We start from the raw sequence: 22,566 nt of genomic DNA on the forward strand, positions 1-22,566 counted from the left end.
TTCACAATGTATTCCATGTATCCATGCTGAAGAGATATGTACATGATCCATCTCATGTACTACCCGTGGAACCAGAGTACCTAGAAGCTGATATGACCTATACAGAACAGCCAGCTGAAATTTTGGACCGGATGGTGAAAACCCTTCGCAACCGCTCCATCTCCTATGTAAAGGTGCGATGGGCTGATCATTCACTTGAAGAAGCATCTTGGGAGGTAGAGGATGAAATGCGAGCCAAGTACCCTTATCTTTTTTATCAACTAGGTACGCAATTTCGAGGACGAAATTTTTCAGAAAGGGGGGTAATGTAATACCCTACTTCTTAAACCCAATCTGATTACGCGGTTGACCAGGTTAAACCATGCAGGAACCGAACCAGAGGGAGTTAGAGTGGCCTCCTTGTGGGCTATGATGGCAAGGGTGACCTTAAACACCGGCTGGCCCGACAAGTCCGAGCCAGTGCCAGAAGAGACGGGAGTGCCCAAGTCGTGTACATGCACCTACCATAAAGCCATGTACAGATAAAGCAGGTATTGTAGCCATATATTAAGGTATATACGTATGCTACATCGGATGCCAGGGGTGGGGTTCGCACCGAGGCCCAAACTCTATCAAAATCCCAAGTTTTGGCCTCAGGTGGGCGGACAGGTGGGTGCACCCACCCACCTGAGTGACCCATCCATGTGCACTGTTCACTTAATGAGGAATTATATATATAGCTTTATGATTTTCTTTTCTTTCATTTATGACACCCGTACGTTGGTGAGGATAGTAAAGAGGAGAGAGAAAAGAAAGGGAAGAAGAAGGGAAGAGAAGGAGGAGGAAGAAGAGAAGGATTTCAGCGGCGCCGAAGCTTGATCTTCCCATTCCGACGCCGGAAGAGTGATCTTCAACTCTAGATCTACATTTGGAGGTAAGCAAAGTCGGGTTCCTTAAACATTCACCATACCCAAGCTTAAACCCTTGATTCGAGTAGGGTTTCTTGAGATCTTGTAAATCCCCTTTGAAATGATGAATCTAAGGTTTAATAGATGATTTATGTGTTGACCTTGAAGGATTTGAAGAGGTATTGACAAGGTGGAAGAAGCATTGTGGGTTTGAAGTGATTTGGAGGGTTTGAAGTTGTTCTTGAGCAAAGAAGGTAAGATGGTTTCGCATCACTTGAATCTAACCTAGATCTAGGTTAGAACCATCCTATAGGACCTTGAATGTGTGAAGAATGGGTGGGGAAAAGCCCCATTTGAATCCCCAAAGAATGGAGGAAGTTGGGAAGAAACAGGGTTTTTCCCGCCAAGACCGGTGGGTGCAATCGGTGGGCCCCTACCCGCCTGTGGGCACCCACCTGAGAGGGCAAGGGGGGCCTTCGGGCACAACCGGCGGGCCCAACCGGCGGGCCAACCGGTGGGCCATTCTACCCGCCGGTCCTAGCAGGGGCCCCTGGCTCAACCGGTGGATGGAACCGGCGGGCCATACCGGCGGGCCCCTACCCGCCGGTCCAAACCGGTGGGTAGGACCGGTGGGCCAGACTGCCCGCCTGTTTGACCCACCCGTGTGGCCCCGAAGGTGATTCTTACGTCCGATTGGACCCAAATCGGACGTGTGACCTTCTTTTGACGTTCTAAGCATGATTTTTTCATCGAATCTCATTGATTTTGATTCCAAATGGTGAAGTACTAACCCTGCTCAATTATGTTAGGTTCACCAAATCCTACCCGATTCGCACCGGATCTCACCCGTACCGAACAGGAATCCTTGTATGCTGCAGGTAAGTGGGGAGAGGACGTTTGGCCTTGTTTGAAGGCATTGTTTGGCATTCATTTAATTTTATCTAGTCTAGTCATGCCATCATGAATATGCTATGTAGTTTAGTCATTCCTCACATTGTTATGCATATGTGCTATGTTTACTTTCTAAATGCGAATTGAATGAGATGTTTATATGTTGAATGTGGACATCATGGTGCATGATGCATTGATAGACTAGATGCCGTAGTCGGCTTGGAAACGAGTGCATTGGTGGCCCGTGGAATGGGACACGAAGGCACTATGCAATCGTACTATTGTCATATAGGAGCATGCGGTATTAGGATTTTCACCATCCCGTGCTACGACCCTTCCCAATAGGGGTTAAGGTGTTGGGTTATCATTTGGGGGGAAGCAGTGGTCGCGGGTGTCGGGTTACTGTGGCGGTTAAACATAACGCCCGACGAGTCATGTAGGACAGTCGGCAACCCCGGTGGTACATTCAAGAGGGCCAATCGTACTGCTTTTAAATTGCTGGAGTCAGCACCTTTATTTTCAGTCATTTACATTTCTGTCGAGAGCCGGTGGACGGCATTGTCTTTACTTTTCCGAGTACTCACGGTGGGCCTTCTCCGACAGCCCTATGGGCGTATCGCGGGAGGGAGTTCGCTGCTCGTACCCGGAGTATACGCGCACTGTGGTTGTAGTAGCACTAAAACCAAGGACTTAGTAATGTTGCTTAGGTGGATGTGATTTAAAATGTATAGCATGGCATGTAGTGCATATGATGTGTTTTGATGTGTGGACTGCTGTGTGGTCCATCTTACCACTTACTGAGCTAGTGAGCTCATCCCACGTATACGCCCCTTTTTAGATGATTTTGCAGGTCATACATCTGAGGAGCACGGGGTGGGTCCCATAGTCGAGTTTCCTGAAGAGGACTGGTGGACCCCTGAGGAGTTAGAGCACGACACTGACTGCTCGTGTGAGAGCTGTGCTGCGGGACAGCAGTTTTGAGGCCGTGCTGAGCTCCACTTCTGAGGCCAAGCTGAGCTCTACTACCTGATGCCGAGCTGGGCTCAACCCTTGATGCCGAGCCGAGCTCCAGCCTTGAAACTGAGCCGAGCTGTGTACTCTGATTGTTTTGGTGGATTTCCTTATGTACTTGATATTTGAATTTTATTCTTTTTGTGTAAATATCATGCCTTCGGGCCCAAATGTATATAATTATTGTATCACAATCCGGGTATCAAGTATTATGGGATTATTCACAGGTAAAACTTAGTCTTCCGCTGATCTGATGAGTTTATATTAGTTGTGTGTATGCTGTGGTGGAATACAGTATCTGATGATCCTGGCAGGTTTGGGTTAACCGATGTTAACCCGGTCACTGGCCCGGTTCTGTGAGAACGGGGTGTGACAACCATAGTTGTATAAACTGCTTAAATTTCTCATCAAATGATGCTTTTTAGATTTAATTTTTATTTTAATTTTCAATTCCAAGGTATTTAGATGCAAAGACTAATGAATTTTTACTTATTTCATATTTTGTAGGGCCAGGGTATTCCCAGCCTTAGATGGCAAACCAAGGTCAAGGCCAATCAGGGACCGGCCCTGTCCAATCAATGCCAATCAAGGCAAGTCTGGGCTAAGCGCTGTAGGGTTGAGTCTAGGTTGATGTTCTTAGGCCCTGATCAGTGTTCAAGGCAGGCTTGGCCCCAGCTAATGGGACTCAGGGTTGGGCTAGGGTTTTTAAGAAGCCCGACCCAACCCAACCATTTTGCAGCCTTACTTGACACCTCCTTACTCGGGTGTAAATATTGGTGAGGCTATGAGAAAGATTTTGATTAAGCGGGAGCTTGAAGAGAGATTGTTTTTTGTAACCACTGATAATGTGATTGCCAATAATGTGGGTTTTTCATTTTTTTAGAACTACTCTAATGGCGAAGAATGCATTGGTTTGTAAAGAAAAGGTTTTCTATATTCGTTGCTATACTCATACTTTAAACCTTAAAGTCCAAAATGGCCTCAAATTAATTGATTCGTCTATTCAGAAGGTTTGAGACAGTGTTAAATTTTTTAAAAGCTCACAAGTTAGGAAGATCAAGTTTGAAGAATGTTGTGAACAATTAGGAATGACTATGAATAGGGGCTTGCATGGAGATGTAGCTACAAGATGGAATTCTACCTTTGAAATTCTTGATGATGCGTTGCATTATAAGAAAGCATTTAAAAGTGTGGGCTATTTGGATTAGAACTATACATTAAAGATGAGGGGGAAAATATTTCAAGGATTACATGGTTGTTGATGATGGTGTGCGATGTCTTGTATTCCGTCACAGTTTAATCTAGGGAATACTGGTGCATGGGCCTCGACAGGCAAGACGGCAGTCCTATTCGAATTTTTTATTTAAGGGCAGTTTTGTACTTTCTGGATTAGGATTTTTCACCATATATTTATAGCGAGGGCATCTTTCTCTGTAATGCAAGCAATACTGAGAGGTGTGAGGATGAGCGTTGTAACCCTATTCTCTATTGATAGTGAAGCAGGATCTCATCTCACCGAGGATGCAGGCAATCTTGTCGAACCTCATAAATCTGTGTGCATCGCGTGTTCTTGTTTTTCCATTATCTTCTGCATCGTTTTGGGTAGGGGTGTCAACGGTCCGGGTTGGTGCGGTTTCGGTCCGGTTCCACCGGTTTCGGTGTGACTTTGGAACTGATCGAAACCGACCCATTAAGGATTTATCGGTTTCGGTCCGGTGTCGGCTTCGGTGCGGTTTGGGTTTGGGTTCGGGTTGGTACCGGTTTGGATTTATCAGGTTCATTTCGGTTTGGATCGGTTTTTTAAACCGGTATGGAGCCATTAGGAAACAACCAAATGCTGAACTGCTGAACTTCGGTTTCTTAAATCGATTTGTAACCGGGTTGGTTTTGGTTTTTGGTCTAGTTTGGATTCGATTTTTCATACAAATGTATACAAAACTATTCAAATTTTGATTTTTTTTAATGAATTTTGGAGTGTTTCGGTTTCTTACCGGTTTGGTTTCGGTTTCGGTCCGGGTTTTGAGCCGGTTTCGGTTTGGGTTCGGGTTCATCCGGTTTTCGGTGCGGTTCGGTTTGGTTTTGGGGTTACAATACTTGAAACCGAACCGAACCAATAAGGCTTCGGTTCGGTTCGGTTCGGGTTGTTATCGGTTCGGTCCGGCCGGTTTTACCGGTTCGGTTTAGGAATTGACACCCCCACCACTGACCATCCAGACATTTTGTTAAGACTGTCAGCTATACCTATGACTACAAGAGTTAAATTATCATTACTAGGGAGGGAATAGGAGGGGGAGGCTGTAAAGTTGCTCACCTGCTGCTGATCCATTTCTCAGCCAAACTATTAGTCATCCAGAAATTGACGGTTTTTAAGGATGACATTTGGGTTTAGTTTTTCAGAGTTGAAAATAACTTGGTTTCTATGATTCCAAATACAACGACAAATTATCATGAAAGTGGAAAAAACAGAAGGTAAATTTATTTCTAGAAATATCATTGGAATTAAAGAAATACATAAGTAAGGGCTTGAAATAAGAGACATGAAATCTGTTTGATCTAAGGCCCAATGGCCTAGCAGCCCAAATTCTTCGAATAAACTCGGAGTCCAAGAGAATATGCCACAAATATTCATGATCTGTGTGGCAGAAACCACAGTGAGGGTCAATATCCACCAATTTTATCAGGTTATCTTCAGTATCCTATCATGGACAATTCACCAAAGAAAGATCTTAAACTTAGGATGGAGTTTGATTTTTCAGGAAAAAGGTCACCATTAAGAGCATGAAAATGAGCAAAAACACCTATTTGAACATTCATCAGTGAACCGTTTCAATCCATCCAGAAAAAGCGCCACCTCCTTGTAATATATATATATATATATTTATTGGGAAAAGGATTTGTCATAAATACCCCTTGTTTGAAGAGTTTGCTATACTATAAATACCTCCTCGGCCCCTCCAACGGTCTCCCGAAGCTCTAGGGTACTCTTCAATCGTAAATTAGAAACTTAAGGCTCTCGCTTTCTGTTGAGGGTTTCAGTCTGGTTCTTTCTCATCTCCGGCGACGGCTGTTGCCGCTAGTTACTTGTCTTCTTCTTTGCCAGCGATCATGCCCCAGGCAGAGGTTCGCTCTCTCTCTCTCTCTCGTTTAGGGTTTTGGGATTCTATTTTCTCCGTAACTTGAATGTGTTGTTCCTTCTACGATTTCTATTAGACCCCAGCCCATCTGACCCATTGAATGGGGAGGTTGATGCTCTATTGTTATTAATTTTTTTAATTTTTTAAAATTTTTGGGATGCTCTATTGATGTGTGATCGAGCGGATTATGTTCAAAGAGTAAATTAGTAAAAGATACTAAATCAATCTGTTCATGTGTAATGCCAACTTTCTGTGAACTAGTTGAGACGGTAACCACCCATGGTTGGTTGGCTGGCTGGCATATCCACAATATCGGATCCGCTGTACGTATAGGTGTTATAGAACTTGCATAGTTTACCAGTCATTCACTTTGTTATGGAGGGATAGATTGTAATATATTATATATTATATTTAACTAGAGATTATTTTCTATCAGTTTTGCAGCAATAACAACCAAAAGGTCTTCAGAGTTTTTGGCATGGGTTTTGTGGGGTGAGAGATCGTTTCATGAATCTGTTTGCAATATTACTGGGTTCAATAATCTCAGGGTTTTCTCTTCACTAGGATGTCACTGGTTAGCAATCTCGCTTGACCTGAGGGCAAATTTTCTTAATGCTGAAAACATGTGTCTCGACTCTTGACCCAGTTTCATTTTCACTTTTTTTTCCCCTTCTTCTTCTTGCAAAATGGAGTGTAGCTTAGATTCAATGAACCTTGAATCATCCTTCAATATCAACTGGAGGAGTTTTACTTTTCTATTGAATTAAGTTGCTTCAGAGTTCAGAATATGTTGGAACTATGTTCTTACATGTTATAGCTTGACTAAAAATAACTGCCCACTAAAATGATCCTTCTCTGTCTGTATATGTCTCATCTTTCTCTCACCGATAAGAGTCTTGTATAGCCTTGTGCAGTGCTGGAGTTGCCGTTTTATTTTTTGCAATCTTTTTCTAAGGTGTATGATTTGATTTGGTGAGCACGGAAAGGAAAATCGATATATGTAATGTAAACATTGGCATGTGCAAACATCATCCATCTTGACAGAGGATCAGGTGAAGGAAGTGATTAAAAATTAGACAGAGAGAGGGCTTCCCACGATGCCTGAATCCTTTTTTGAGCATATGGGAGCCCCTCCCCCGTACAAATCCTCAGTTAGGTGGTTTTGAGGAGAGAGAGAGAGAGAGAGAGACGGTGGGGCCTGCCTTATTGTGTCTTAACTTGGGCTTTGGGACTCAGGGTTGGGCTGGAGTTTAAAAAAACCCGGCCCCAGTCGGGACCTGTCACACCCCTAGTGGTGAGTGCCCTCTCTGTTTGATTCATTGTAGATGACCGGAAAAGCAAGTTTTGGAGAGATGTGTTTGATACCTAGGGGAAGACCAAGTACTACAAAAAGTTTGTCTTGATGAGCACGAGCATGAGGTTTGTAATCTCTGTATTTGAATTTAAACCCTTTTATAAACTTTTGTAGTGTTAGGATCGTCATTTCTAAAATCACCGGGAGAGGGGGGCCAGGGAGTTGCAAGGATGCTGGGAGGGAGTTGCAGAGAGTTGGGCAAAGGGTGGGTTTGGGGCAAAGGTGAGGGTTTGGGGTGGAGATGGTGTTGGTGTGAGAGAGAGAGAGAGAGAGAGAGAGAGAGAGAGAGAGAGGAGAGAGGGGGGGAGTGGCCATGGGCAACAAAGTTGGAAACATTTAAAGTCATAAACAGAAGTACAGAACTGGTTAATAATGAATCCCAAACATAACATTTCAGACATGAGGTACCCCAAACTAGTTTTCTTAAACATTGGGTACTTCAATTGTAATTTACCTAATATTTATTTATTGATGGTTGACTGGACATAGAACTGTTTACTCCAGTCACATATTAGAGTCTGTTTTGGCTTCTTTATTGGGTGTCAAGGTCACTTATTTATCTGTCAATGCATGTGAGAAATATATTTTCCTTAAAATTTAATTCAGTTTAGGATACTGCCACATCAGCCCATTGATTGGCATGTGTAGATTTCTACCTTGTTTTATTTATCAATTTTATTTAAAGCAATGTAGGCCTAAGGCCACCTCACATTTTGAATGAATGAAGTAAGAGTTAGTTAGATTTTAAAGTGAGGCTATTGCCTTTCCCTTCCCTCTCCTCTCTCTGTTTTCTCTCCCATCTTGGGATCTCTCATTTCTCCTCAAGCACTTCCTCTTTTCACCGCCAGCTGTACCATCTCTCAGATCTGCATCATTTCCCCATTCACAACTTCTCTAAGCACAATTGATTTTTGAAATGCGAATGACTGCCTACTTAGTATTTTTGTATTTGCATTTTATACATGTAATTCACAGATGCAATTGTGGAGTGGGATTTTAAAGGACTAGGTATTGTGTTGCTTGCAGGGCATTGAACATCATGCCATGGCAGCTGCTGGTTCCTATGTTTTGGAATCCGATGATGATGTGGAAGTCACTGGTGAATTACCATTGCAAATGGTGAGCAAGTTGAATTCATTCGTGAATCAAAAACTTGTCCCTTCCCGTGATGGTGTCTGTGTGCAAGCCTCTAGTTTTAATTTCTTGAAAGCATTTATGGAGTTCTTGACACGCCCAGAAGTGAATATACCAGTGTTTGGTATAGGCCTTGGTCCTGTAACAAGGAGCAGTGTCTATCAGGCTTCTGTCATGGGGAAGAAGGTATTTGCCACCATCTTGGCACTTAATGTCAAAGTGGCACCGGAGGCCCGTGCGGTTGCAGAAGAGTTTGGAGTTAAAATATTAACTGACGATGTCATGGATAATTTGGTTATTCAGTTTAAAAGCTATGCTGATGATTTCAAGAAAGAAAAAGAAGCCGTAGAAGAAGTAATATTCCCATGTGTTCTGCGGATTATACCAAATTATGTTTTAAACGCGAAGGACCCCATCATTTTGGTGGTGGAAGTTATTGAGGGCATAGCTAAGGTAAGTTTTGGTTCAGTTTCTTCTTGTTTACTCTTTTTAATGGCAAGACCTGGCAAACTTTTATTTGGCTGTTGCAACCCATTAGAACCATTGTTGTTTTGTAGGCTGAACTTTCTATGGGGTTCACCCCACCCTGAACCAAAAAAAAAAATCCCTTTGGCTTTGCGTGTTCTCCTTTTCAGTTTCTATATTCGGAGTAAAGGTTTTAAGCATTGTAATGCTAATGGCATCGATTTCACAGTGAACCTGAAATACTTTAAATGAATTCTTTAAACAAAAACTAATCTTGCTTGTTGTTAATGAGAGTCAATTTCTTTTCCCTAGGTTAGGTCATCACTTTTGTTGTCCAATGCCTGGAACCTAAACTGAGCAATGATACCTCTATTTTTCATTTTTGTAATTGCCATCTTATGTATGTTAAATGCATTTAGAGATTGTATGCAACATTAAGGATTTTGAGTCGGAATCTGGAGGCCTTGTTGAATTCTTGAAGAACTAAGTTTCTATGCTAAGCCTGGCAATGACACAAAATGGGATTTGTTTGTCTTTTTAGAGGATGTTTCTTTTGGAGCTTCACATTTTTGCGACATTAAGCATGTCAGTTTTGTGGAAATTTATGATGAATATTTGTGTGCAAGTTCTTTATTATGGATGTAAGATAGTTATTCCTGTTTAAGTGGAAAGATTGGTCATTGGGAGGGGGTGTGTGTGTGCGTTCTGGTTTTGATGAGAGGAATCCTGGAGTAAGGATCAGCTGCCATGGTATTCTTTTTCATCTGGTTTACATTTGTGTAAGATACCTCCGATTATATCTTAACTGCATTTTTCATAGGTTGGCACTCCAATATGTATTCCTTCAAGGGATTTTATGGATGTTGGGGAAATTTCAGCCATGAAAATAAATGAAGAGGTTGATGAGGTCGAGAAAGGCACAAAGGTGATGGTGAAGGTGAGGAGCAGTTCAGTGGGGACTTAAAAGGTTTTAAGTAAATGTTTGTTCAAAAGAAGAGGCTTGTGTACTTGCAACGATTCTAATTCAATTTGCTCTTGCATTGTAGCTATGGCACACCAATCTCAAGGAGGAACCAAAGAAATTTGGGAGGCATTTTACTGAGGGTGATGAGCTTGTTAGCCACATCACTAAGAGGTCATTAGATTATCTGGAATCTAATTATCAGGTAATTTTCTTGCAATTATCAAAAATGGTAATTTCATTGTGTACTGTTGGGAAGTTTTCCCTCCCACAATATGTGCAGTCAAGTTAGTTTTTCCCTCCTGCAGGATAAACTGTCCGTTGAGGATCGGAAGCTGGTAGGGAAGCTGAAGAGTCTTTTCGGGATACAATGAGTTGCATTCAATCGCACTGTGCCTGTGCTTATAGGAGATACAGAAATTTAAAACCTCCTCCCCCCACACCGCCCCCCCCCCCAAAAAAAAAAAAAAAAAAAAGTTTTCTTCTGCTGCTATTTGATAATAACTTTGTTGCAGCAAGTAGATGTATATTGTCTATAGCTTTTAGTGGAGGGATGATTATTTTTTTGCCAGAGCTTTTGAAATGTTTCTTTACAAGGGGGAGGATTAACCTTGCAATTTTTGTTTATATTTGTTTCATCTCAGAAACCTGCTTACAATTTAAATTGCTGGAATCCTTTCTATGTTGCTACCTACTCCAGTATCTTCTATGCTGCTTGATCTCAGTGCGGTCAAAGAAGGGGTTATGTAAGGTCGGCAGTTGGCATTGTCAAAACCTTAGTTGAACGTTTGAGAGTGAATTAGAAATGGAACTGATTGAACTAGTGGTTAATCCAAACCCTAAAAAGGAAGAGCAGTAGGGGGCAAAGGAAATTCTGTAATATCACTGATGAAGGGACAAAGAATTTGAACCCTTTTGGATCAAGTAAACTGGCAGTAGGGAGAAAGCTGGATATTGGGTGAGAGAGACCCGAATGAGAGAAACTTGAATCGTTGTGATCCGAGAAAGGGTCACTTCCCAATGCATGGGTCTTGCATTCCTTCCATCTATGATCCTGTGTCCTAGCATAGCAGTAGAGAATTTTTTTGAGATATGAAGCTCTCTGGAGCACAGCTACAATTAATTAATTTCATTTAGTCCTCCAAACATCTTGTAGAATTGCATATTTATATCCATGTGCTTGAAGTCTGAACAAGTTAGTCTGGTTACATTTTGAAGATGTAAGGGTTTCCTCATTCCCAGGATTTGGTAATAGTTTCAGGCAGGTGATGATTTGGAACAAAACCACAGATTTTGGCTAAGTATTCTTAACTGACCCTTGAAGATAGAAAAGCATTTCAAGTTTTGTGAATTCATCATCTATATCTGTGAACCAATCTTTTAGAACCAACTGGCTAACCTTGTGGAAGTCCATGCCCTTGATGACATCAATGGAAAAACCACAATGCTTTGAAATACTATCACATCTAGGCTTTTTTTTTTTTCTCAGCTTAATTTAGGCATTCCGTTCAAATTACAAATCCCTCAAATCTAACAAATCAACTTGAACTGTTCTACAAGACCATAAGTGAATCGTCAACTCCTACTGAAGTCTAAACTAGGCCAACATGTGAGTTTATGGTTTTTACCAACAAATCTTTCAACTGTCCTGAAAACTTGAAGGATACTTTTTGTGGTAATTGCTTTTCTCCATCATCCAAAACAGTATACCAGATCAGACAGTTCAGCTTCATGCAATCAGATTTTTCATTTACCTGTTTCCCATCAATAAATAATTTGCAGAACGAAAATCGAATTATAGTGATAACAGCTTCTTTCTGTTGAATTTATTCCAATTCACTCAATTTTGTAAACAGAGAAACTACAGCACAATTGTGAGGAAAAAACATACAGAAAGATTCAAATTCAAATTTCTTTTGATGGGCAAAAACAAGGATACATTCAACGTGTTACAGAGAGCCACATATCTCAAAAAACAATGTCTCAGAGCTCCCTCAAAATACAAAAACCAAAATACATAAAGAAAATTAAAAAGAATCTTTACATGTTCACTCCAAAAATCCCTTCTCTCACAATCACAAACTCACAAGAAGCTTCCGGTAAATGAGGTGCAAAAACGACCTGCAATTTCCTTCTAGTCCTCACAACACCTGTACCCTTAACTCCTCCATCCTCCAACCTTGAATCACAACCGACAATCTCATCGTTCCTCGACAGGAACAACCTTGAATTTACACAGTTTGCCCAGGCCAACCCCAACGCAGGGAAAATCTGTCTTCCAGATGAATACAAGCACCTCATATTTCCAACTCTCAGCCCATTAACACCATCAGATGCCACAAAATCGACAACCTGATTTGTGACCACAACAGCAAGTCCATACCTTTTCGCCTGCGATTTTAACTTCCCTGAAATCCTGAAAAACAAAGACGACCTTCGCTTGAGATCAGCAGGGGTGTTCTCAAATTCTGAACGAAAGAGTGCCGCAATCGAATCAATTACAACCAACTTCACTGGTAATTTTGAAGGTGGGTGTGTGAGCAGAGCATCAATTCTGTCTAATAGAACAAGTAATTCATCAGCAGATTGGACAGCACGAACAAAGATGAAATCACAAGGATCTTGAGGGGGGAAGAGGTGGGGGTAAGATGAGCGGAAGGAGAGGGAGAGCTGTTCGAGGCGGCGAAGGGGGAAGGGGAATTCAGAGTGGATGTAGAGAGAAGAGGCTTTAAGGCCTCCATGAGATATAGGGAGCTGAGCAGAGAGAAGGAGTTGGAGACAGAGTTGGGTTTTACCACAACTACTCTCGGCAACGAGTTCCGTGATAGAGTTGCAGGGGATGCCACCGGAGAGGACACGATCAATGATCGGACAGCCAGTGCTCAATTTCTGGGAGAGGAGGTGGAGGGGGTTTTCTGGTTTCATCAGAGAGTTTCTGGAGAGAGGATTTTGGACCTATTGTGGGAACTAGGAAGCAGTGAATCTTTGGATCTGTTAAGAGTCTCCCAACTTTTTTGTAGAGGAGGAACAACAACAGCTCAACTAAGGATGAGGATTTGCAGCAGCGCCGGAGGAATTGTTGTCCGTCATTGTTGGCAGCACCACTAAGCCACAGTATAAGGAAGAGGAGATGGGGAAATGGAGTTTTATAGAAGAAGAAGAAACAGGGAGATGGGGTTAGTCTTTCGCAAATTTTGAATAGGCATTTGAAGAAGAGGGGATGGGGAGATGGAGGTAGGATTTCACAGAATAGCAGCACGCTAACCGTTATTTTGGTCACTATCTGCTCCCGGTGAGCAAGAAATCAATGAAATCAATTCCGGAGAGTGTCACCAAACACAGCCTAATAATCGCACTCCACAATCGCATATCTGTGGATTACATGTATAAAATGCAGATCAATACAAATACAAGCACTCAATTGACAGTCATATGAGTTTCAAAAATTAATTGTTGGTTATAGAGTTATGAAATGGGAAAACGACAGTGAACACGAGTTTGCTTATAATTTCATCAAGAAAAAAGACACAAAAACACAATATAAATTTTTGCATACATATGAAACACAATATGTATACCCAGTCTTTAACAAGATGCAAGATGCAAGATGCAAGATGCAAGTTGCAATTGACAAGAAAGCCAATCTGGATCTGAATCTGGCATGAACAGAAACTGATTTACTGGCCTGAGTAATCAGGAATTCAGATAAACAGGTTGTTCTATTTTCAAAACTTCAACTGACCAATTAGACTCAGAGATAATGAAAACAACAGTGGTACTAATCAGTAAATTAACGAACTGAAGACAAAACAAAGATTACTAAACTGTTGAAAGACCCGAATCTGATTGTCGGCGAAACCCATACATCTAATTTGAAATCCCAAATAGGCTGATTAAGAAAGTCAGGATCCACCTCCAAAGCAAGGCACACAAAAAGCTAAAGAAAACAGAAAACTTTACCGCATAAACTCGAATGAATTAATGGCCTGCTACATATGCTTGTATAGAGAGAGAGATATACTGCATAACTATTCCACTGGAAGATGACAAAAACCTATAACAAATTAAATAGCAATTACTAAGAACCAAAACGCAATGTAAAAGGGCATAAAACTCTCTTGGACTGACTAGAAGAAAACAACTCTGAATTCATGATGAGACTAGGACAACCAGCTTAGCTCTTAACTTAAAGCCCAAACTCTCATCAGACATGGAAAAATATCACTTAAAGCAACTACCAAAGTTCCTATTAACAATATAACTGAAACAGAAGACTCAAATGGTAACTACACCAGAATAAATACAATCCAGAATAGAACAGGAAAACGAACCCTGGTATGGTCTGAAACTGGGTAGAATATAGTTGAAAAATTCGGACTCGAAATAACTAAGCAGGCGTAAAATATTCAGAATAATTCGTCTCTCAAATTCAAGAATTTGGTCAGATTCTGTAAGAAATGCAGACTATATAAAAACCCATATTCGAAATAATTTGGAACTTATTCTTAAAAAGCATGCATTAACCTCTACTGATTTTGGTGAGCCATTGCTCTGAATTGTTTGCCAACTCGTATTCTAAATCCTCCGATTCTGGTGAGCGTTGGCTCTAATACTAGGGTTTGCAGAGAAACACACAGAGGATTGTGGGCTTAACTGAAATAGGGAGAGTCAGACAGTCAGAGGGAACAATGGAGTATATATATATATATATATATATAGAGAGAGAGAGAGAGAGAGAGAGAGAGAGAGAGAGAGAGAGAGAGAGAGAGAGGGCGGGAACTTACCCGAGGAGTGCTTGTCGTCGCAGGGCGGCGGGAGTACGGGGCTGACATGCCGCGGTGGTAATATATGGTTTCTCTGAGAAAGGGCAAAGGAGGAAGAAGAAGGGAGAAGAGGAGGTTCGTGCTCTGAAAGATTACGACAACCCAAGGTTTAAAATCCCGGAAGCGATCAGGAATCGGGATCGCTTCCCTTCCGGCCGATGGAATCGGTGAGAATCGTCGAAAGGTGCCTCAACCCTAGTTTTTAGAATGGGATCGGTCCGATCAGTTCGATTGAATCGGTCTGATTTTTTTCACCCATGGTTGGGGGATAAAAATTAGAAAGAGTTTAGATTCGGCTATTTCCCCAAGAATTTAGAACTTAGAATATGGGATAAGATTGGCTTCTATTGATCTTATCGGGTTACCCTGATTTGGCCCGATTAAAATGTAAGAGAAAAAAAAAAAAAACCAAATCTTCAAGAAACAAATAAATCTATATATCTTTCCGATCTGGATTGGTCTCAATCCAATACATAGTTTAAAAAATCAGACCTGATTGATCAGGATCGTCTGAATCAGATCAATATCAACTGGGACTGAGACTGATCTCTGATCTAATACCAATCCATTGGTAAGATATCCAACATACTAATTTCAAGAAAGGAGAAAAATGGGTGAATCAACCTCAAGGGGTTAGCACAGCTGGTTTGGAGGGGACATGAGACTCCGCCTCAAAAAGCGTAGTCTCGTGATTAAAACTTCGCCACTACATAATTCCTTGGGGCCATCCGCCTGATGTTCACTAGGGCCAGTACTTCCTGGTTCGTACATGACGCGGGGTCATGTACGAGCCCTGGGATGATTTAGTTGGCTTAAAGTCGAATACCCCTCCTATCTAAAAAACAAAAGAAAGAAAAAAAAAAAAAAAAAAGAAAGAAAGAAAGAAAGAAAGAAAGAAGAAGGGTAAATCAAATACCACCAGTAAGGTAGGTATTAGAGTAAAATGATCTAACACACTAATTTAAAAAAATGGGTAAATCCGTCTAATTTGTTCTTCAAATCGTAAAAGACAGTGTAGCTCCTGGGTCAAGACACATAAGAGGTTAGAATGGGATTCGACTCTTCTCTTGAGCACCCATTGCCCAAGTTGACCCCTAACTACTTGGTGAGCACTACGTAATTAAGCGATGATCCAACATTTTGAGATAAGGCGTGGAGAATAAGGCATTGACAAAGACGTGGAAAACAAGGTGACAAGAATCGTTGGATCTTCGTTTGAACATATAAAACTCTTTTTTTTTTTTTTTTTTTTTTTTTTTTTTTTTTTTTTTTTTTCTGATTGAAGACCTAACATTTTCCCAAATAATTATGGGTAAAACCTTAGACCCATCAAAATGACTACCCTAAAGCCACTTAATGCTTTCCACGCACATTCACATTAATCCCTACACTGGTGCCGAAGCCACGCTGCTTTTCTTTTCTTCCCAAATTTTTTGTTTAAAGGGATGGAAAACCCTAACGTTAGTCCGCGAAACCCTATAAATTGAAATCCCTCGACTCAAGGTTGTAGCGTAATATACCAGAAACCCTACTGGAAGCCTCCCTTGGATGGTGAGAATCGTTTTCTGCAGGTTACGAAGCCTATGATCTATCTCTTACTCAACAAGTTGCTGGTTCCCCTTGTGCCTTATTCTCCAATTCCCGATCATAAAACCCTAGGTTTTCTTCAGTTTTTTGTTGTTTTTTCCCCCTTTTCGTCTTCTTCACACATGTTTGTGGAATTAGATTTTCAGTTCTCTATGCTGTTGACCTTTTGATTTTTTTTTAAGAGTTTGAAGAGGCCAAATGATGAACTTTCTGACTTGAATACACAATCACTAGATTGGGTATGATGATTTTTAGTTGAATAGGAAGAGCTGATGCCTCTGGAAACATCAAAAGTTTGATTTTTTTCCTCCTTTTAAAAATATTTCTAGCTTTATTTTTCTGTAAATTCCTGCGGCATTATGGATGATGAGATATTGAAATTAACAGTTATCCCTGTCTGATTATTGATGCTGATGTTTATCAACTCTGACATCTTTGCCGTGGGTTTTTCATTACTTACTGTAATCATCTTTCGAATTTGTGTTATGAACTTTTGAATTTCTTGATTTTTTTCTGTAGAAAAATAATCGAACATATATATAGCCAATGATGATAGTTTTTGTTTCACTGAATGTAAGTATGTGGTGTACTTGCATTAATGTTGAATTCCATGAACTAGGACGGTCTGAGGCTTGAATCTATTGTTTGATTAAGGATTTTCAGAGATCTTCTATGTTCTATCCCTGTTTTTTCTTTGATTTTGATTGATTTTTTCAAAGATGATTGTTATGGCTTCAAAAGCTTTGAGGATGAGGAGAATTTGAATAGTACAGTTATCCCTGTCTGATGCATAGATGCTGATCTATTTTGAATCTGACCAATATGACAGCTTTGGAGTCTTACTTCTCTGTTCTTCTGATTTTGTTCATGGGTTTTCTATGGATATCTTGTGCAGTTCATCCCCTTTCCTTGTCTTGCTATTCATTTTCTGCCACTAGGGTTTTATTGTTAATTTTTCTCTTATCTCGTACAAGTTTCTATGAACTTCTTTTTAATCTTCTTCCATATTTTTGGTTGTTGATTTTGCTGTTTCTTGCTTGCTTTCTGTAAGTTAATCTCTTTTCTGTCAAAATTTTGAAGTTTGAGAATGGAATTCCATTGGTACAAGTACAACAGTCTCTGATTTTGTTCTCTTCTCATCTGTTGCCAATGATGACTTATGAGTAGAGAGAGGCTGAATGTGAATGTCTTGTGTGTTTCCATAGTGATGAATATATCAGAACTAGGATGGTCTGAGGCACCCTAGCAATTTTCTGTCATCATATTTGCATATGTAAGTGGCAAAACTTTGCTAAATTGGTGGTAGAAATCAAAATTGTTCATTTTAACACAAACAAATCTACTGTTTGGTTTATTGGTCCGATTTTGAGGAAAATCCAAGGGTTTTTTTTTTCCTTGTTGCTCCATTATTCACCAAAATATTTATCCAAGCATAAACAAAAGAGACCAAGGCTGTGTTTGGTAGTCATTATGTTCTGGAAACATTTTGTATTAAAAATAGTATTTTTAATTTTAATGTCAAAATACAGTTTTAAAACAAAAAAAATGGTGTTGGGTGAATCTGTCTCAAAAAAAGGGTTTGCCTTAGTTTTTACCTTTTTTTTTTAATAATATATATATATATATATGATTTAAAATTGAAATGACGGAACAAAATTTTGTCTTTATTATTGTTTCTGGTGTTTTTTTCTCTTTGCATTTCTTGCGTTTTATTCTTCCTGATAAAGCCAAGTGTTTGGAAGCTTTTTCATTAAGGGCCTCAGAAAGCTTACGGTGAAGGCAAAGGCTTATTCAGAGCTTCTTCCGTTTTTCTTTTTGTTTCCTCCCTTCCTCGATTGCGTTTCCTTCTTTGGGATTTAGTAAAAGCGGGTTTTGGGTGTAACTGTGGGAGAGGATTTTGGCTTTTGGGCGTAAGTTTTCAAAAATGTAGTGGTATAATAAAGGTTAGTGATTTGGTTTTTTTAAAAACTAAGCGGTTTTAGGTTTCAAAATCTATGTGTTGCCCACTTTGTATTGGAATTATATATGCATAAAGGGAATTCCAATATGTGTCGCGGGAAAGTTGTTTTTGATGGATTTTGAATCCTTGTTTTTGGGGTTACATTGAATCGGAGAGGATAGAGATTCTAGATGTGTCTATACAAGGTTCAGTGTTAGGGTGGTGTGTTTTTTTGGTTGAGGGGGAGGGTGTGGGTTGTAATTTGTGGAGTCAATGTGGTAGGGAAACGAAAGGGGAGATAATTTTGATTGAGGGACGTGAAAGGAGAATAGTATGTGGAAAAGAGGGATATTTTGGTTTGTACACAATTTTCCTTCACGGCTGGTTAAGGAAGAGTGGGTTCTAATGTGAACCCCATCTACCATATATCGCCGCCCTCCTTTATTCTCGAACTTTTAATAATTGGATGAGAAAAGGTTACCTTGTGTCATTATTTTTTTTCGCCAACAGAAAAGTTCAACGTGCCCCTAACATCTCAGCCCCCAATTTTTTTTTATCAGATGGTTTTTCGCAGCTCACTTGATCTCCTCCCTAGAATACTGATCATTGAAAGTTTGAATCGTGGTTTGTTAAAAGACTAAAATACCCTTCATTTCTTACTTTGTTATCAAAAAAGGGTTGCAACTGACTCTTCTCCTTACCGGCTGGCTGCTTCCCACCGTCCCTGGGTTAGTAGAGAATTAGGATTCCTTTGGTGCAAGGAGGATTCAAAAAACAGTGGGGGATGCAACTTTTGAGAGAAAATGTGTAAAAGATGGGTATTTAAATTTGTTAAATGGTATATTAAACAATTCATACTTCTAGAAGAGTAATAAAGATTCATATTGCTTTTACTAATAAAAATATGAATTGTTTGGTATATTTTTTCGGTTACTAAATTACTTTCATTTTTGCCTCTTGGTTTAGTTACAATAGTTATTTGAAAAAGGGCTACCATTTACTTAGCTCCTTATATGAGAATGAGGGACATTAAATGGTTTTGTGAGGGGTAAATAGGTAAGGAAAATGTTTTGTAGCTGAATGATGTACAGTCCAATGTTACTCCCATCTATGTTTCAAGTATTCTTTTGTATCAGCCATATTGGCCATGCTGTAGTATGATCTGATCTAGATTGGTATAGCATTGATATTGTTAGAGACACATACCGATTCCAATATTGAGAACTAAATCTATGCTCCCATCATTCCCCACCCTCTCTTTCCCATCAGCCCCCCAATGGTATATGGTAGTGATGGGCCATGGTGAATTGGATCATGTGGCCTTAGGAAAACTTATCCATGTAGAGTTATAATTGTGAAGTTAGAACTTACAAGAAACTTGAGCGTGTCAATAAGAACGTTTTGGAGAGAGTGGGCCCTATCATTTTTGTCTTTGGTGGGTGAAGGAATCCACGCATGAATGGTATGGATCTTTTGCATATATATGAGAGAAGTAATTTGTAAGTCTGGTGTAAGAAATGCCCAGACATAGTCTTTATTTTTAGGTGGTAGTTGTGTACTTCTATTGCCCCTGAAAACAGGGTTTGTGTTTGGGCCTTTCTTACATCAGTTTAGTAGGATTCCTTTCCCCCATTATATATAGGGAAAAAAGATACGTATGATATCCATGTGAATTTTTTTCACACCAAGATAGAATTGTGAGTCCCACGGTCCCCACCCACTCTCTCCTCAATTGTGGGATTTTAATTTTTTTTTAATCGAAAGAAAGAAGGAAATCATCAATTAACTAGAAATGAAACTTAAAACATCAATATTGTTTGAGCTACTCAAAATTTTTGTTTGTTTTTTCATCGCCATATATGCAATGTTGTTGTGCCTTAGATAAAAAATGGGGTATAAACAAAAAAGTATGAACATCCAAAATTAGAGAGATTTTTTTCCACGGCCACGGTATTATTATAAAAAAGTAACTTGTCTAATTTTATTGAATCACTCCAAATTTCCTTTAAGCTCCATTCTTTCTCTTTTCCAAGTTTTCATTCCAGGGTTCATAATGGTAACCCTCCAGTCACCTGAATTAATACCTCCCTATTGGTGCATGTTGTTGGCCAACGAGTGGGATCTCTAGAGAGAAAGGTCAACGGTTTGTTTTTTTTTTGTTTTTCTGAGATAATCAAATTAACATAACAGATATATAAAATTGTACTGCATATTATATCCGACTCAAAGACCGATTGTTTTTTGTTCCTTGCCTCTTTAGCTACTTCCTTAATCGCGAGGACATAAGTAGTATACAAAATTTTGGGAGGTTCGTGCTGTTTCGAGGGTACGGTGGTTCAAAAGAGAGTGAATAAAGATGCAAAAAGAAAGTGATGTGACTTTTGAGGCGGATGAGCAATAAGTGAGAGAGAGAGAGAGAGAGAGAGAGAGAGAGAGAGAGAGAGAGGCCTGCTTTTGGGCCACAGCCCTTGAAAAGATTTGATTTTAGAGAAAAGAAGACAAGTGAGGTGCCAATAAGAGTGAGGCAATCTCACCTTATCCACACTCCGACCACTACTTCAATTGCAAGTATCATCTCCTTTCTCCACATCAGCAAAATCAAATCCAAAATACAAATAGAAAACTTAAAAAAAAACTAGCCCAATAATACCATCTCTCAAATAGTATTTCCTCTCCAGCTCTCTTCTTCCCTTCACAAACTCAATTTTGAAGCAATGGCAGCCATTAATTCTAGTGTGTTGGCATGTAATTATGCGATCTCAGGTACAGCATCATCAGATGCTAACTGGAAGCTTGTGTCGATGCCATCAGTTGCATCATCATCTGTTCCTAAATTGCCAGTGATAAAGGCTCAACAGGCTAAGGTTTCTGACTCTAAGGAGGCAATAAGAGCAAGTGAGGGAAGAAGAGCTGCACTTGTTTGCCTTGCAGCTGCCCTTTTCGCCGGTGCCACCTCCAGCGCCTCAGCCAATGCCGGAATCATTGAAGAATACCTTGAGAAGAGCAAAGCTAACAAGGTGCACTGCTGATATTGGTTGTTCTTATCATATTTTCGTTACCGTCAAATCAAGATTATTCTTTCTAGTCTTACAGTTCATTATATGAAGTCATTAATCAATCAAAAAATTAGTATTGGTAAGAATCAAAGATTTTCATATACTTGCGAATTTTTATATTGAAAATCTCATAGATCTAGCTATAAGAGATAAGTTTCATTGATTTTCTGCTATTTTACTGATTAAAAGAAGAAAAAATAGAAAAAATTGAGGATCAAAGAACTTCAATAGTCAATTCCAAAATAGGTTATTGAAACCATGTTTCTGTAAATACATAGAGAGATTGTAGAACAATGATGAGACTACAGAGTCTGAATTAAATTTGTTTATACACCCATTACCTAAGATTGAGTTGTTAAACTTGTTTTATTTTATAATTTCATATTTTTTTATGTTGACGCATTGATGGTTGTGATGAGTTTTCTATAAAAAATAAATCATTCATAGTAGTGAAGCTTAAAAGCAAACATGAATGTTTATGAAGGAACTGAATGATAAGAAGAGGTTGGCCACAAGTGGAGCAAACTTCGCTCGTGCATACACAGTTGAGTTTGGATCATGTAAATTCCCTGAGAACTTCACTGGCTGTCAAGATCTTGCCAAGCAAAAGGTTTGAATCATTCTTATTGTGGGTTCTTGTGTTTAAATGTTAATTAAGTTAGTCTGGGTAATTGCCAACTTTTTTCTTTACCTGTTGATGCAGAAAGTACCATTCATTTCAGATGATATACAGTTAGAATGTGAAGGGAAGGATAAGTTCAAGTGTGGTTCCAATGTTTTCTGGAAGTGGTGAACAAACAATCTCTCTGTAATCTCCACAACTTGTATTTAATCATTTTCACTAAATTTTCCATTGAAACACCCTAGAATCAAATTGTTCTATTGCCTTCAGTACTTTTCTCATGTTCCATTGCAATCTTGTTATTTTCTCTTTACATCGCAAGAATTTAATGGAGAATTACAGATTCGGGACTCGCATTCAGTATTTCCAAATTAAAGGACATGTTTTTTGTGGCTTTATGATAGCTGGTGAACGAGACTGTTAATTAGTTCAAGTGCAATATATGGTGACAACATTCCATTGCAGAACTAAGAGGTCTAATGGATTTCACAAAGATTAAAAGCGACCGAAACTTTTGTCATGGGTATTTCTAGGATGACTAAAGTTCTCTAAGATGCACTGAAAAAAGTATTATCATGGGGGTTACAATTTACAAGTATCAAGATTCACATCCCTATTCCTTTATATCGCTTCTATCAATCAATGGAAACTAAAATTTAAATAAGGACAACCAAAGCAAGTCTACAAGATGGATTCTTACCA

General features: G+C 39.7%; 3 protein-coding genes and 3 non-coding genes across 8 annotated transcripts; 5 read left to right on the forward strand and 1 right to left on the reverse strand.

Moving 5' to 3' along the window:
- Nucleotides 1-5,744: 5,744 nt before the first annotated feature.
- On the forward strand, nt 5,745-10,531 carry LOC122066007 (eukaryotic translation initiation factor 5B-like). Its single transcript, XM_042629830.1, has 5 exons — nt 5,745-5,909; nt 8,304-8,864; nt 9,697-9,813; nt 9,923-10,042; nt 10,146-10,531. Exons 1-5 carry the CDS (start codon nt 5,895-5,897, stop codon nt 10,209-10,211), a joined length of 879 nt encoding a protein of 292 aa, XP_042485764.1. The 5' UTR covers nt 5,745-5,894; the 3' UTR covers nt 10,212-10,531.
- Nucleotides 10,532-11,725: 1,194 nt separating this feature from the next.
- On the reverse strand, nt 11,726-14,892 carry LOC122066008 (DNA repair protein XRCC3 homolog). Of its 3 annotated transcripts, none has more exons than XM_042629832.1 (3): nt 14,622-14,892; nt 13,798-13,891; nt 11,726-13,208 (listed from the first exon to the last, which is right to left on the reverse strand). In XM_042629832.1, the coding sequence occupies exon 3, from the start codon at nt 12,760-12,762 to the stop codon at nt 11,878-11,880; it is 885 nt and encodes a 294-aa protein (XP_042485766.1). In that variant the 5' UTR covers nt 12,763-13,208; nt 13,798-13,891; nt 14,622-14,892; the 3' UTR covers nt 11,726-11,877. The 3 variants fall into 3 exon arrangements, with proteins under 3 accessions (XP_042485766.1, XP_042485767.1, XP_042485765.1); XM_042629833.1 differs by lacking the exon at nt 13,798-13,891 and adding an exon at nt 14,362-14,490; XM_042629831.1 differs by lacking the exon at nt 13,798-13,891.
- A 1,710-nt stretch (nt 14,893-16,602) lies between these two features.
- On the forward strand, nt 16,603-16,684 carry LOC122066013. The gene has a single exon (XR_006136193.1). It is a non-coding gene; the product is annotated as a small nucleolar RNA R38 (small nucleolar RNA).
- Nucleotides 16,685-16,789: 105 nt separating this feature from the next.
- LOC122066015 lies at nt 16,790-16,879 on the forward strand. Its single transcript, XR_006136195.1, has one exon. It is a non-coding gene; the product is annotated as a small nucleolar RNA snoR20a (small nucleolar RNA).
- A 107-nt stretch (nt 16,880-16,986) lies between these two features.
- LOC122066014 lies at nt 16,987-17,071 on the forward strand. The gene has a single exon (XR_006136194.1). It is a non-coding gene; the product is annotated as a small nucleolar RNA R38 (small nucleolar RNA).
- Nucleotides 17,072-20,809: 3,738 nt separating this feature from the next.
- Nucleotides 20,810-22,220, forward strand: LOC122066010 (photosystem I reaction center subunit N, chloroplastic-like). The gene is made up of 3 exons (XM_042629834.1): nt 20,810-21,203; nt 21,727-21,852; nt 21,946-22,220. Exons 1-3 carry the CDS (start codon nt 20,901-20,903, stop codon nt 22,033-22,035), a joined length of 519 nt encoding a protein of 172 aa, XP_042485768.1. The 5' UTR covers nt 20,810-20,900; the 3' UTR covers nt 22,036-22,220.
- Nucleotides 22,221-22,566: the final 346 nt, after the last annotated feature.

The sequence above is a fragment of the Macadamia integrifolia genome, unplaced genomic scaffold (assembly GCF_013358625.1).
Source record: "Macadamia integrifolia cultivar HAES 741 unplaced genomic scaffold, SCU_Mint_v3 scaffold2189, whole genome shotgun sequence".
NCBI classification, from domain to species: Eukaryota; Viridiplantae; Streptophyta; class Magnoliopsida; order Proteales; family Proteaceae; genus Macadamia; species Macadamia integrifolia.

Bases quoted from the DNA above. Each gene is read 5' to 3' on its own strand.
- LOC122066007 (XM_042629830.1), top strand. The intron at 8,865-9,696 runs GTAAGTTTTGGT...CATTTTTCATAG, and splicing joins TTATTGAGGGCATAGCTAAG to GTTGGCACTCCAATATGTAT. The intron at 9,814-9,922 runs GTGAGGAGCAGT...CTTGCATTGTAG, and splicing joins GCACAAAGGTGATGGTGAAG to CTATGGCACACCAATCTCAA.
- LOC122066008 (XM_042629831.1), bottom strand. From the start codon at position 12,762: ATGAAACCAGAAAACCCCCTCCACCTCCTCTCCCAGAAATTGAGCACT.
- LOC122066010 (XM_042629834.1), top strand. From the start codon at position 20,901: ATGGCAGCCATTAATTCTAGTGTGTTGGCATGTAATTATGCGATCTCA. The intron at 21,204-21,726 runs GTGCACTGCTGA...ATGTTTATGAAG, and splicing joins AGAAGAGCAAAGCTAACAAG to GAACTGAATGATAAGAAGAG. The intron at 21,853-21,945 runs GTTTGAATCATT...CTGTTGATGCAG, and splicing joins AAGATCTTGCCAAGCAAAAG to AAAGTACCATTCATTTCAGA.